Source organism: Nerophis ophidion, linkage group LG27 (assembly GCF_033978795.1).
Source record: "Nerophis ophidion isolate RoL-2023_Sa linkage group LG27, RoL_Noph_v1.0, whole genome shotgun sequence".
Taxonomy (NCBI): domain Eukaryota; kingdom Metazoa; phylum Chordata; class Actinopteri; order Syngnathiformes; family Syngnathidae; genus Nerophis; species Nerophis ophidion.
In genome coordinates, this window is record NC_084637.1 from 34520430 (window position 1) to 34537199 (window position 16770).

Consider the following 16770-nt stretch of genomic DNA (forward strand, 5'->3'; position numbering starts at 1 on the left):
ACCATCATTGTGTGCTCCATCATTGTGTGCACCATCACTGTGTGCACCATCATTGTGTGCACCATCATTGTGTGCTCCATCATTGTGTGCACCATCATTGTGTGCACCATCATTGTGTGCACCATCATTGTGTGCTCCATCATTGTGTGCACCGTCATTGTGTGCACCGTCATTGTGTGCACCATCATTGTGTGCACCGTCATTGTGTGCACCGTCATTGTGTGCACCGTCATTGTGTGCACCATCATTGTGTGCACCATCATTGTGTGCACCGTCATTGTGTGCACCATCATTGTGTGCACCATCATTGTGTGCACCATCATTGTGTGCACCATCATTGTGTGCACCATCATTGTGTGCTCCATCATTGTGTGCTCCATCATTGTGTGCACCATCATTGTGTGCACCATCAGTGTGCACCATCATTGTGTGCACCATCATTGTGTGCTCCATCATTGTGTGCTCTATCATTGTGTGCACTATCATTGTGTGCACCATCATTGTGTGCACCATCATTGTGTGCACCATCATTGTGTGCACCATCATTGTGTGCACCATCATTGTGTGCTCCATCATTGTGTGCACCATCACTGTGTGCACCATCATTGTGTGCACCATCATTGTGTGCTCCATCATTGTGTGCACCATCATTGTGTGCACCATCATTGTGTGCACCATCATTGTGTGCTCCATCATTGTGTGCACCGTCATTGTGTGCACCGTCATTGTGTGCACCATCATTGTGTGCACCGTCATTGTGTGCACCGTCATTGTGTGCACCGTCATTGTGTGCACCATCATTGTGTGCACCATCATTGTGTGCACCGTCATTGTGTGCACCATCATTGTGTGCACCATCATTGTGTGCTCCATCATTGTGTGCTCTATCATTGTGTGCACCATCATTGTGTGCACCATCATTGTGTGCACCATCATTGTGTGCACCATCATTGTGTGCACCATCATTGTGTGCACCATCATTGTGTGCTCCATCATTGTGTGCACCATCACTGTGTGCACCATCATTGTGTGCACCATCATTGTGTGCTCCATCATTGTGTGCACCATCATTGTGTGCACCATCATTGTGTGCACCATCATTGTGTGCTCCATCATTGTGTGCACCGTCATTGTGTGCACCGTCATTGTGTGCACCGTCATTGTGTGCACCGTCATTGTGTGCACCGTCATTGTGTGCACCGTCATTGTGTGCACCATCATTGTGTGCACCATCATTGTGTGCACCGTCATTGTGTGCACCATCATTGTGTGCACCATCATTGTGTGCACCATCATTGTGTGCACCATCATTGTGTGCACCATCATTGTGTGCTCCATCATTGTGTGCTCCATCATTGTGTGCACCATCATTGTGTGCACCATCAGTGTGCACCATCATTGTGTGCACCATCATTGTGTGCTCCATCATTGTGTGCTCTATCATTGTGTGCACTATCATTGTGTGCACCATCATTGTGTGCACCATCATTGTGTGCACCATCATTGTGTGCACCATCATTGTGTGCACCATCATTGTGTGCACCATCATTGTGTGCACCATCATTGTGTGCTCCACGTGTTTATGCTGGTCAGGGATCTTGTCCGTGTCCGTGGCGGCTTTGACAAATGAACTATAAACAGCCGTCGTGTGGATCGCAAAACTCAACCCAAGTCTTGGATTGCAGATCATTAGAAGTGTGTGCCTTCCTTCCAACACCCCCGTGTCTTCTTTTACAAACCCCGTTTCCATATGAGTTGGGAAATGGTGTTAGATGTAAATATAAACAGAATACAATGATTTGCAAATCCTTTTCAAGCCATATTCAGTTGAATATGCTACAAAGACAACATATTTGATGTTCAAACTCATAAACTTAATTTTTTGCACATAATCATTAACTTTAGAATTTGATGCCAGCAACACGTGACAAAGAAGTTGGGAAAGGTGGCAATAAATACTGATAAAGTTGAGGAATGCTCATCAAACACTTATTGGGAACATCCCACAGGTGTGCAGGCTAATTGGGAACAGGTGAGTGCCATGATTGGCTATAAAAACAGCTTCCCAAAAAATGCTCAGTCTTTCACAAGAAAGGATGGGGCGAGGTACACCCCTTTGTCCACAACTGCGTGAGCAAATAGTCAAACAGTTTAAGAACAACCTTTCTCAAAGTGCAATTGCAAGAAATTGAGGGATTTCAACATCTACGCTCCATAATATCATCAAAAGGTTCAGAGAATCTGGAGAAATCACTCCACGTAAGCAGCATGGCCGGAAACCAACATTGAATGACCGTGACCTTCCATCCCTCAGACGGCACTGTATCAAAATCCGACATCAATCTCTAAAGGATATCACCACATGGGCTCAGGAACACTTCAGAAAACCACTGTCACTAAATACAGTTCGTCGCTACATCTGTAAGTGCAAGTTAAAGTTCTAGTATGCAAAGCGAAAGCCATTTATCAACAACATCCAGAATCGCCGCCTTCTCTGGGCCCGAGATCATCTAAGATGGACTGATGCAAAGCGGAAAAGTGTTCTGTGGTCTGACGAGTCAACATTTCAAATTGTTTATGGAAATATTCGACATCGAACTGAACCATCCAGACTGTTATTGATGCAAAGTTGAAAAGCCAGCATGTGTGATGGTATGGGGGTGCAGCCATGAAATTCTAAGTTAATTATTATTTGTAAAAAATATATAAAGTTTATGAGTTTGAACATCAAATATGTTGTCTTTGTAGCATATTCAACTGAATATGGCTTGAAAAGGATTTGCAAATCATTGTATTCTGTTTATATTTACATCCAACACAATTTCCCAACTCATATGGAAACAGGGTTTGTAGCTCCCATCTTGTTTATATTTTCCTACCCTCAAATAATTGTGGACGCTTCCTTTTTTTTCCTTTTGGTAAGCGTGGTGCTGGTTGCTTTGAAGGCCTGACGTATGATTTGCATTGTTCTTACCACACTTCTGCTCTCTGATGCCTGCTCACTTCCTTCCATTCCTGTCCTTCTGCTGCTCGGAGAACAACTCAGCTTGCTCAGATGAGTCACACTTCAGCACACATTGTCCAATCCTCACTTGTGTGGACAGCAGAAGGCGTGCAGGACATTTTGCTGGTCTGCTTCACATCTGAGGTCCTCTCCAAGGTTTCTCATAGTCAGCATTGTCACTGGCGTCCCACTGGATGTGAATTCTCCCTGCCCACTGGGTGTGAGTTTTCCTTGCCCTTTTGTGGGTTCTTCCGAGGATGTTGTAGTCGTAATGATTTGTGGAGTCCTTTGAGACATTTGTGATTTGGGGCTATATAAATAAACATTGATTGATTGATTGATTTTTATTTAGCAAATGTTTTGCTTTTTATTCAACCCCTTTTACCTTATTGTTTCTTGCACTATTTTGTTCAGCTCATTCTTTGTTTATGTTCTTTATTTGTTTTCTGTTTCTGTTGCTCTGTGCTTTTTTAACCTGTAAAGCACTTTGGTTCAATATAAAAGTTGTTTTAAACGAGCTATATAAAAAAAATGGTCTTGACTTGACTGGACTTATGCAGTGTACAAAAGCTAAGTGCCGGAGATTTAAGAAATACACGCCGCACTTACCCGTGTAAAATGTTATTTGAGGAGGGGGACCTTAAACGCTGGTTTAGTGTGGCTGAAAGGGGGCTCAGGCTAAATAATTATTATTTTAAGGGGTTAATGCAGACATGGCCTAATCCTCGCTTGTGTGGACAGCAGAAGACACGCAGGACGTTTTGCTTCAAGTTGGTGTGAAAACACAATTGTACACCAAAATAGCATTTCCACTTTTAGCCACTTGCCAGGGTGGGAGGGTGTGTGCCCCCTCCACCCTTCCTTGCATGCCTCTTTTTTTTTCTCAAGTCAGTGTTTGCATGAAACCTATACACACACACACACACGCGTGTGTATGGGCGCTGTGCTTGCTTGTGGTTGACATGTGTTTATGTCCCCACATGTGGAGCTTTACATTCCTCCTCTGTAGTTGGACTACAGTGGAAGTGTAAAGTCACATGTCAGCACATGACAAACACAAATATGTTTTATTTAAAGCCTCTGTGTTGAATTACTTTATTTAATCGACCCTCATTATTTTGCAGTGTCAGCGCACATGGACGTGGTGTTCAAGAGCATTTGGTTGCATGTGGAGATGTAACGATTAATGATAACTGCTATTAAACTCAACATTTACTACCACAGTTTTAAATTAAAATGATCAAAAAAACGCCACATATTGATAAACTCACAAACTTAAGTGTTAACATGAAAACAAGACTCATTAACGTCGTTGCCCATTAAAAAAAACAACATACTCCAATCTAAACTTTTATAAAGACATTTCTGTGGGACGTCTAAGAATGCCTATGAGAAACCTTGGAGAGGACTGTGGATGTGGGTAACCCCCCCCCTTCCTTCCCCTTATAGGGGAGACAGAATGCAATGGACGTTGAGTGGGTCTGGCATAATATTGTGAAAGTCCAGTCCAGAGTGGATCTAACATAATAGTGAGAGTCCAGTCCATAGTGGATCTAACATAATAGTGAGAGTCCAGTCCATAGTGGATCTAACATAATAGTGAGAGTCCAGTCCATAGTGGATCTAACATAATAGTGAGAGTCCAGTCCATAGTGGATCTAACATAATAGTGAGAGTCCAGTCCATAATGGATCTAACATAATAGTGTGAGAGTCCAGTCCATAGTGGATCTAACATAATAGTGAGAGTCCAGTCCATAGTAGATCTAACATAATAGTGAGAGTCCAGTCCATAGTGGATCTAACATAATAGTGAGAGTCCAGTCCATAGTGGATCTAACATAATAGTGAGAGTCCAGTCCATAGTGGATCTAACATAATAGTGAGAGTCCAGTCCATAGTGGATCTAACATAATAGTGGGAGTCCAGTCCATAGTGGATCTAACATAATAGTGAGAGTCCAGTCCATAGTGGATCTAACATAATAGTGAGAGTCCAGTCCATAGTGGATCTAACATAATAGTGAGAGTCCAGTCCATAGTGGATCTAACATAATAGTGAGAGTCCAGTCCATAGTGGATCTAACATAATAGTGAGAGTCCAGTCCATAGTGGATCTAACATAATAGTGAGAGTCCAGTCCATAGTGGATCTAACATAATAGTGAGAGTCCAGTCCATAGTGGATCTAACATAATAGTGAGAGTCCAGTCCATAGTGAATCCAACATAATAGTGAGAGTCCAGTCCATAGTGGATCTAACATAATAGTGAGAGTCCAGTCCATAGTGGATCTAACATAATAGTGAGAGTCCAGTCCATAGTGGATCTAACATAATAGTGAGAGTCCAGTCCATAGTGGATCTAACATAATAGTGAGAGTCCAGTCCATAGTGGATCTAACATAATAGTGAGAGTCCAGTCCATAGTGAATCCAACATAATAGTGAGAGTCCAGTCCATAGTGGATCTAACATAATAGTGAGAGTCCAGTCCATAGTGGATCTAACATAATAGTGAGAGTCCAGTCCATAGTGGATCTAACATGATAGTGAGAGTCCAGTCCATAGTGGATCTAACATAATAGTGAGAGTCCAGTCCATAGTGGATCTAACATAATAGTGAGAGTCCAGTCCATAGTGGATCTAACATAATAGTGAGAGTCCAGTCCATAGTGGATCTAACATAATAGTGAGAGATGATGAATGGACATGTGTTACAGTACCTACAATAATAGAGATTAGGGATGGGTAACATATTTGGTAAACCAACCAGATTCTGCCAATAACAGGTAATGATTCACGTAAAATCAGGATCATATTTCAATAACTTTTGTCGACTCACCACTTGGTGAGCAAACATGCGTATTTTTAGCAGACTGCCTGGAAGCAATGTTGTAATTCCCCATGCCAACAAAACAAGCATGTCTGATAGCAAGCACAAAGAAGTAAGGCTGCACTTTTCAGAAATATGCTAGCTCAATGCTAATTTACATTGGATATGCCATATACATGCTACTGGTTAGCATTGCACGTTTTCCACTGCCAAGAACAGCTAAGATGCATTTTACAATCAAACAGCTGGTGTGTAATAAGTACAATACTTACAGTACAAACACTTTGTAGGTCACAGCATAACAGCAGCCTGTCACACAATGACAAAAACTACTTCCTGACTACGGCAACATACCAATGCATACTTGCAAATGATAGAAGAGTAAGACAGTAAGATTTAACAACTGGACAGAACAGTTATGGAATTACATTTTCTTATTTTAAACATTTATGACCACATAAAAAAATGCAAAAGTTTTGAAAATTGGGACAGAATTGGTTCAAATGTGAAAGGTATCCATCACTACTAGAGATGTTTACTTCTCCTTAACCTTTTATTAGATTGTCAATTGTCTCAGCAGGTACCGAATAGTTTATCCATCCCTCCATTTTCTACCGCTTGTCCCTTTTGGGGTGGTGGGGGGTGCTGAAGTCTATCTCAGCTGCATTTGGGCGGTAGGCGGGGTACATTGTGCACCCCATTGATGTTTATTGTGGACTTTTTCTTCACATTTGTAGTCATACAGCATGTAGATGTTGTACTTCTGACAATAACCATCTTAGTCTGCAAGAACATTTGTTGCTATAACGACCGTGTTGAACTTGACTGACACTTAATTGAGCGCAGACCTCTGCTTGTGTGTGTGTGTGTGTGTGTGTGTGTGTGTGTGTGTGTGTGTGTGTGTGTGTGTGTGTGTGTGTGTGTGTGTGTGTGTGTGTGTGTGTGTGTGTGTGTGTGTGTGTGTGTGTGTGTGTGTGTGTTAGCAGGGTACTTCCTGCTTTATGGAGGATGACAAACAGAGGAAGGGTGCCATCAGGATCCTGGGGGGGGGTGTAAGGTTCCATTTGATTCAAAGTGATATAATGCTAATATGCTAGTTGGAACCATATCGTTTATTTGGGTCTCGAGCTGATATGAAGATTGAGTGCAAATATTTACTGTAGATGACATGACATCATTAGTTTTGTGAATAAAATCAGTAGCAGCAACACTAAAGGCAACATCACACAGCAAACATTAAACACACACACAAATACACAACACTACTACGAGAAAATAATGAACACATCATGGATTTGTTCTGTTCTGTTCTGATTAGTTCCTTTTTTTAAATATTTTTTTATTATAAGTATTTAATATTTGTCTGCTTACTACGGTATATTATTTATTCATTATGTTCACTGTTATGTTGCAGAGAACACAGAAATTGGATAAAATGTCCATGGTAGGAAAAGGAATAAGAATAAATAAGCTCTGCTTCTTCCTACTATGTGCTGTAATGAAACAACTGGAATTGTGGGATGCATTACATTGTATCTTATGTATGTTCCAAATAAACTGAAACTGAACTGAACTGGATTAAAGTGACAAATCAAATCAACTTTATTTATAAAGCACATTTAAAATGTACCACAGGGGTAGCCAAAGTGCTGTGCAATGGGCACCTTAAAAGATAATATGAGGACCGAGCAAACAACACAACACAAACAGAACATGATCAAAAATAAATAAATAAAACATAAAAACAGGTTGACAGCAGGTGTATAATGGGGCGTCATTGCAGGGTGGATATCACTCAGTGTTAAAAGCCAAGGAATAAAAGTATGTTTTTAAGAGAGATTTAAAAATAGGAAGAGAGGAGGCTTGTCTAATACTCAGAGGTAGGTCGTTCCAGAGCTTAGGAGCAGCAGCGGCAAAAGCTCTGTCACCTCTGAGCTTCAGCCTTGTGTCAGGGACCCTCAGTAGCAGCTGATCAGCTGATTTTAGGGATCGGGTGGAGCAGTAAGGCTGAAGGAGGTCGGAGAGATAAGTTGGCACGAGGTTGTTTAGACATTTAAAAGCAAATAGGAGGAGTTTAAACCCAGTCTGTGGACAAGAAGATATGACAGCAGTTGTAGCACGTTTAATCTCTTTATTAACCAGAGGTAACACACCAGTGATAAGATTCAACAGAGCTGTCGTCATTGCCGGTGTCGTGCAAGATGAGGTATCTGCCGCTGCTAAGCTAACAAACACAGCTGAGCTAAAACCCTGCTCAGAGCGAGCACTCGTTGACGTCAACAGGCACCGCCTTTTAAAGGCACACACACACTCTGCTCTCATGAAACGTCGCTCAATTGCATGTATATATATATATATATATATATATATACATATATATATATATATACATATACTCGTGGTCAAAAGTTTACATCCACTTGTAAAGAACATGATGTCATGGCTGTCTTGAGTTTCCAATCATTTCTACAACTCTTGTTGTTTTGTGATGTAGTGATTGGAGCACATACTTGTTGCTCACAAAAAACATTCATGAAGTTTGCTTCTTTTATGAATTTATTATGGCTCTACTGAAAATGTGAGCAAATGTGCTGGGTCAAAAGTATACATACAGCAATGTTAATATTAGCTTACATGTTCCTTTGCTTGCATGTGTACATATATATATGTGTGTATATATATATGTGTATATATATATATATATATATATATATATATATATATATATATATATATATATATATATATATATATATATATATTAGGGGTGGGCAAATTTATGCGTTCTTTTTTAGTAGTTTTTTAGGTAGTTCTTTTTTTAGGTTTTTAGGTTTTTTAGGTAGTTCTTTTTTCCCCTGGCTCATAACATCACAATATAGTACCATGTATATGATGCCTTCAGTTTATCAAAGCACCAAGCAAACAATCGGAAAATTCCCATCATATCAATTCCTAGATATGGTCATAATTATTTTAAGTGCACTACGCAGAATAAACACAACATTATTAATATTGCTACTACGGATAATTTGATCAAAAATTCCCTAAACAGCCCACTACCTATAATATAGGTTTTTTAAACATAAGATCCCTGATAAAAAAAAATGTTTCTGCTGTTACCTCAGAAATTGCCTGTTCAGATGTTATGATTGTGGCTCAGAGATTTGTATGTAGATTATATTTATTTTCCATAACAAACAGAATAACTTAAATACCCTGGCAGTGGCAATAAGCTTAAATGTTTGTATTTACATTTTTGGAGTTGATTTTCATCAAATATGCTATTTAACTGCTACTGTTTAACAAGGACTGATTTAAATTGTGTTTGCACAACAAATGTCTTGGCGCTTTTGTTCATGTGGGAGAATATTCCAATAAAGGTGCACTACACACTACTTTTGAATTCATTATTGGGCTTTGCGTATACAATGCAGTTAATCGCGATTAATCAGAGAAATAGTGCGATTAACTTCGATTAAAATTTTTAATCGTTGCCCAGCCCTAATATATATATATATATATATATATATATCCCATTACTTCCTTGAGTGAATAATTACACTTGTTAAAAAGTAACTTTTTAACAGTAGTTTTCCTGAATACTGTTGGTAAGTCAACCAAAAAGTCTTCAACTTGTTCCATTTCTCCTTGCAGGTTGCACCCAGACACGTTCACCTTTATGAAGAATTGGACGGGCCACACCACACACACACCAGGTAAGTGTTTCTGAGTGTGGGGAGCCAAAGGGGCTTACTATCTGTCTGTGTGCCCCCTTTCCTCACACACTTGTATTAGCACACACACACACACACACACACACACACACACACACACACACACACACACACACACACACACACATACTCCACCCAGGCTAATCCTCTTTGGCGCTTATAATTAAATGTGGAGTGTTTGCCCTGGGAGTGTCTACTCATCCCAGGAAAAGGACCGATCAGGTCTCCAGAGAGCCCGGCACCGGCAGGAGACTCAGCCCGGGGACGCCGGCCTCCTGTCAGGCGTGTGCCGGCTTTACTGCCGCCGCACTCTCCCCTCCTGTTTGTTTAGCTGTTCTCCTGTCAAATTAGGAAAGTAAAGACGCGCGGCTCGTCAGGCCGCCATAGCAACTTCACATTAGTGGCTGGCGGCAGACTGATGGGAGGACGCAGGATGAATGTAGAAGGGGGACACCGGTAGGGAGATGAGGAGAGAAAGTCATTTCACGGCTTATTGGGCCGCCTGATATAACCTGCGGCAGGGAGCGCAGACGCCGGCTCAGGAGAGCGAGAGGGGACATAATGGAGCAGAAAAGGGACTTCAGTTCAAACTTGCTAGTTAAATCATAATTACAACTACTGCAGCTGATAGTTTTGAAGAAGTGAAATGAGAATGAGTTACGGCTCCTCCTTTCTTAATTATCTATGAGTTCCTAGCAAGTAGTGCTGAATAATGTTTTTGTTAACTTTAAGGTACACCTATTCCCCATTAATTACTTGCTTATTAACATGCAAATTAGTAGCATATTGGCTCTTAATTAGTCATAATTAAATAACCCTAACCCTTAATAATGCCTTATTCTGCATGGCCTTATTTTACAAGCCGTAAGCCATTAACTAAGAGTCTTCCCTAATCCTAAACCTAACCCTATGTTAATAACATACTTTTCAACCTTGAGACCTCCGATTTTGGGAGGTGGTTTGGGGTGGGGCGTGGTTAAGAGTCAAATATTTCATATATATATATATATATATATATATATATATATATATATATATATATATATATATATATTATGTATGTATATATATATATTATGTATATATATATATATATTATGTATGTATATATATATATATATATACACATATATATATATTTATTATGTATGTATATATATATATATATATATTATGTATATATAATATATGTATGTATATATATATATTATGTATGTATATATCCATCCATCCATCCATTTCTACCGCTTATTCCCTTTGGGATCGCGGGGGGCACTGGCGCCTATCTCAGCTACAATCGGGCGGAAGGCGGGGTACACCATATATATATATATATATATATATATATATATATATATATATATATGAATAAAATAAATACTTGTATTTCAGTGTTCATTTATTTACCACATATACACACGAATATCACTCATCTACGCATTGTTGAGTTAAGGGTTGAATTGTCCATCCTTTTTCTATTCTCTGTCACTATTTTTCTAACCATATGCATGTACAGTAGATGGCAGTATTGTCCTGTTTAGGAGTGTTACAACATTGCTGTTTACGGTAGACGAACTGCTTTACGGTAGACGAAAACGTGACTGCTGTTGTTGTGTGTTGTTACCCGCGCTGGGAGGACGTTAATGAAACTGCCTAACAATTGACCCACGTAATAAACCAAGAACTCGCCCTCGATCATTGTACAGTTATAACGTCATTGGGCAGACACGCTGTTTATATTGTGGGAAAGCGGACGTGAAAACAGGCTGTCTTCACTCAGGTTCGCATAGAGCTGGAGGGGGCGTGGCCTCCAGCTCCACCTGAATTTCGGGAGAAAATTTGTCCCGGGAAGTTTTCAGGAGAGTTGCTGAATTTCGGGAGGGTTGGCAAGAATGGTTAAAAAGCAACTAATTATATTGGTCTCCTCCCTCATCTCTGCACACAGACAATGTGTTTCACAATGTGTAGCTCATCTCCTTCCTTTCGGAGGAGGTGTTGCGGTAGAGCATCCTCCACCTCTCCCTCTGGCAGGAGGTGTGGAAGATAAACTCCTCCTCAACTGGAATGACTTCCTTTGCTCTCCTACTGCCTTCAGCGGGAGGTGCTGGAGAGCTAGCTAGCTCATCCAGAGAAAGTTCAATCTGGCTGGCGCTCCAGTCTGAGTCAGTGATCTCATCATGCTGGATTTCAGAGTGGCCTGTAGCTCCTCCCCTCCTCTTTGAAGGAGGTGTTGCGGTTGAGCGTCCTCTCCCTCTGGCAGGCGGTGTGGAAGATGAGCCTGGGCCAGCCAGCTCCTCCTCAACTGGAATGAGGGTATTCTTTCCTCTCCTACTTTTTTAGCAGGAAGTTCTGGAGAGCTAGCTAGCTCATCCAGACAAAGTTAATTCTGGCTGGCGCTCCAGTCTGGGTCAGTGATCTCATCATCGCTGTGACGGAGATAGATATCTACATAAATCCATATTTTTAAGTTATTTCTTTTGTTCCGGAGTGATATTTGAAATAGCTAGTGTTCTACCTAGTACCCTGTTTAGCTTTTCCCTATCTCCTGACCGCTGGTACACTGTAAACGACCTTGTGATCGAAATCCAGGACGGCTCCAGCTAAGCAAGACAATAGATAAGGGTATTCGCTCTGTAGGGGAGGGGAGGGGGGCGAGTGAGGTAGTGAAAAAGACAGCGCTTCCGTAATGTTGTCAGATAAACTAGGGCGATGCAAATTGATTGTGTTGGGCATAGATGGTCTCCCAAAGCTTTGGATTAAAATATCAAAATCAGCTACTCTGTCTGGGATTCATTCAAAACCAGCTTATGTGTCATCTAACGAACTTTTGGGGTGACCGGCAGAAGATCTGGTCGGAACGCAACAGCTGTCAGATAGGCCCTTGGCTTCCGATTCCTCTGGATCTTCCGGAATTACTGCAACAACAGCAGGTCTTTGCCGCCTCCCGTAGAATGTGAAGGTATTCATGTTGAGTCTTCAAGGCACAGAGCATATGTTGGAGATCTGGGATTGATATAACCTTCATATCAAGCAACTGAACTGAGGTCACTCCCACAGTAGCATTTGATTGACTACTGACATGACATGACATGGGCAATCATGTCAACGACTGGACGCTTCCGTGATGTGTGCTCCAATGTTTGTGTTTGAATGGCTGCACAATCCCAAGATCATCATCTCGGGATTGTGCAGCCATTCAAACACTAACCTTGGAGCACACATCAATGAAGTATCCAGTCATTGAGTCTTGAAAAGCCAGCCTATGAATGAGAAAGCTACAAACCCTGTTTCCATATGAGTTGGGAAATTGTGTTAGATGTAAATATAAACAGAATACAATGATTTGCAATTCCTTTTCAACCCATATTCAGTTGAATATGCTACAAAGACAACATATTTGATGTTCAAACTCAAACTTTTTTTTTTTTGCAAATAATAATTAACTTAGAATTTCATGGCTGCAACACGTGCCAAAGTAGTTGGGAAAGGGCATGTTCACCACTGTGTTACATCACCTTTTCTTTTAACAACACTCAATAAACGTTTGGGAACTGAGGAAACTAATTGTTGAAGCTTTGAAAGTGGAATTCTTTCCCATTCTTGTTTTATGTAGAGCTTCAGTCCTTCAACAGTCCGGGGTTTCCGCTGTCGTATTTTACGCTTCATAATGCGCCACACATTTTCCATGGGAGACAGGTCTGGACTGCAGGCGGGCCAGGAAAGTACCCGCACTCTTTTACTACATAGCCACGCTGTTGTAACACATGCTGAATGTGGCTTGGGATTGTCTTGCTGAAATAAGCAGGGGCGTCCATGAAGAAGACGGCGCTTAGATGGCAGCATATGTTGTTCCGAAACCTGTATGTACCTTTCAGCATTAATGGTGCCTTCACAGATGTGTAAGTTACCCATGCCTTGGGCACTAATGCACCCCCATACCATCACACATGCTGGCTTTTCAACTTTGCGTCGATAACAGTCTGGATGGTTCGCTTCCCCTTTTGGTCCGGATGACACGATTTCGAATATTTCCATAAACAATTTGAAATGTGGACTCGTCAGACCACAGAACACTTTTCCACTTTGCATCAGTCCATCTTAGAAGATCTCTGGCCCAGAGAAGCCGGCGGCGTTTATGGATGTTGTTGATAAATGGCTTTCGCTTTGCATAGTAGAGCTTTAACTTTCACTTACAGATGTAGCGACAAACTGTATTTAGTGACAGTGGTTTTCTGAAGTGTTCCTGAGCCCATGTGGTGATATCCTTTAGAGATTGATGTCGGTTTTTGATACAGTGGCGTCTGAGGGATGGAAGGTCACGGTCATTCAATGTTGGTTTCCGGCCATGCCGCTTACGTGGAGTGATTTCTCCAGATTCTCTGAACCTTTTGATGATATTATGGAGCGTAGATGTTGAAATCCCTAAATTTCTTGCAATGTCACTTTGAGAAAGGTTGTTCTTAAACTGTTTGACTATTTGCTCACGCAGTTGTGGACAAAGGGGTGTACCTCACCCCATCCTTTTTTTGGGAAGCTGTTTTTATAGCCAATCATGGCACCCACCTGTTCCCAATTAGCCTGCACACCTGTGGGATGTTCCAAATAAGTGTTTGATGAGCATTCCTCAACTTTATCAGTATTCATTGCCACCTTTTCCAACTTTTTTTGTTGTTGCTGGCATCAAATTTGAAAGTTAATGATTATTTGCAAAAAAAAAACATCAAATATGTTGTCTTTGTAGCATATTCAACTGAATATGGCTTGAAAAGGATTTGCAAATCATTGTATTCTGTTTATATTTACATCTAACACAATTTCCCAACTCATATGGAAACGGGGGTTGTACATGGTTGTGTTAAGTAGTCATCAAACACCACAATATGACAACAACAAAAAAATCCAACCTTTGAAAATCTCACCGTTTTTGTTATAAGCAAGGAGTGGTTTTACACAAAATAACATCTTGCTGGAGCCCTACTTAAACTGCATAATTCGAAAATAAATAGTCTGTCAATGTGTTATTTTTGTTCATAACTTGTGTACATGGAGTGTAAGAGAAGTGAGTTGAAGTGCACTTCCAAGCAACATATTCATATTTTTAAAAATGCTAAAGTTACTGTAATGTGGCGGTTAAAGACTTAATAGAAACAGAGTAAAGATGCTCTAAATGGGAGTAGAAAGTGTCTGTAATGGATTTGTGCAGTTTGTCAGCCCTTCAAGGCACTTGGGATTAAGAGCTGTAGAAATAAACTTTGATTGATTGATTTAAGTTGAAGTGGGGTGGTAATTATTTTGGGGGCGACACTTAATTTATGAAGTGAAACTCATGATGCAGTAAATTGACTGGTGCAGACACGTTTGTTACTGGATACTTTTTTATTACGCTTCTTCCTTTGAGACTTTGTACTAGGGTTGTACGATATACTGGTATTAGTGTAGTACCACAATACTAATGAATCATATTCCGTACTATACCGCCTCTGAAAAGTACCGTAAGAGTCCAGTCCATAGTGGATCTAACATAATAGTGAGAGTCCAGTCCATAGTGGATCTAACATTATAGTGAGAGTCCAGTCCATAGTGGATCTAACAAAATAGTGAGAGTCCAGTCCATAGTGGATCTAACATAATAGTGTGAGAGTCCAGTCCATAGTGGATCTAACATAATAGTGAGAGTCCAGTCCATAGTGGATCTAACATAATAGTGTGAGAGTCCAGTCCATAGTGGATCTAACATAATAGTGAGAGTCCAGTCCATAGTGGATCTAACATAATAGTGTGAGAGTCCAGTCCATAGTGGATCTAACATAATAGTGATAGTCCAGTCCATAGTGGATCTAACATAATAGTGAGAGTCCAGTCCATAGTGGATCTAACATTAAAGTGTGAGAGTCCAGTCCATAGTGGATATAACATAATAGTGAGAGTCCATTCCATAGTGGATCTAACATAATAGTGAGAGTCCATTCCATAGTGGATCTAACATAATAGTGTGAGAGTCCAGTCCATAGTGGATCTAACATAATAGTGTGAGAGTCCAGTCCATAGTGGATCTAACATAATAGTGATAGTCCAGTCCATAGTGGATCTAACATTAAAGTGTGAGAGTCCAGTCCATAGTGGATCTAACATAATAGTGAGAGTCCATTCCATAGTGGATCTAACATAATAGTGAGAGTCCAGTCTATAGTGGATCTAACATTAAAGTGTGAGAGTCCAGTCCATAGTGGATCTAACATAATAGTGAGAGTCCATTCCATAGTGGATCTAACATAATAGTGATAGTCCAGTCCATAGTGGATCTAACATTAAAGTGTGAGAGTCCAGTCCATAGTGGATCTAACATAATAGTGAGAGTCCATTCCATAGTGGATCTAACATAATAGTGTGAGAGTCCAGTCCATAGTGGATCTAACATAATAGTGAGAGTCCAGTCCATAGTGGATCTAACATAATAGTGAGAGTCCAGTCCATAGTGGATCTAACATAATAGTGAGAGTCCATTCCATAGTGGATCTAACTTAATAGTGAGAGTCCAGTCCATAGTGGATCTAACATAATAGTGAGAGTCCATTCCATAGTGGATCCAACATAATAGTGAGAGTCCAGTCCATAGTGGATCTAACATAATAGTGTGAGAGTCCAGTCCACAGTGGATCTAACATAATAGTGTGAGAGTCCAGTCCATAATGGATCTAACATAATAGTGAGAGTCCAGTCCATAGTGGATCCAACATAATAGTGAGAGTCCAGTCCATAGTGGATCTAACATAATAGTGAGAGTCCATTCCATAGTGGATCTAACATAATAGTGAGAGTCCAGTCCATAGTGGATCTAACATAATAGTGAGAGTCCAGTCCATTGTGGATCTAACATAATAGTGAGAGTCCAGTCCATAGTGGATTCAACATACTAGTGAGAGTCCAGTCCATATTGGATCTAACATAATAGTGAGAGTCCATTCCATAGTGGATCTAACATAATAGTGTGAGAGTCCAGTCCATAGTGGATCTAACATAATAGTGAGAGTCCAGTCCATAGTGGATCTAACATAATAGTGAGAGTCCAGTCCATAGTGGATCTAACATAATAGTGAGAGTCCATTCCATAGTGGATCTAACTTAATAGTGAGAGTCCAGTCCATAGTGGATCTAACATAATAGTGAGAGTCCATTCCATAGTGGATCCAACATAATAGTGA

At 40.5% G+C, this 16770-nt stretch overlaps 1 protein-coding gene across 1 annotated transcript in view; it reads left to right on the plus strand.

Annotated features, from left to right (window-relative positions):
- The window catches only part of pard3ba (par-3 family cell polarity regulator beta a), a 329828-nt gene that overhangs the window by 286993 nt on the left and 26065 nt on the right, over positions 1-16770 (plus strand). The window contains 1 exon segment of the mRNA XM_061889407.1: positions 9489-9550. Coding sequence (XP_061745391.1) covers positions 9489-9550 — 62 coding nt within the window.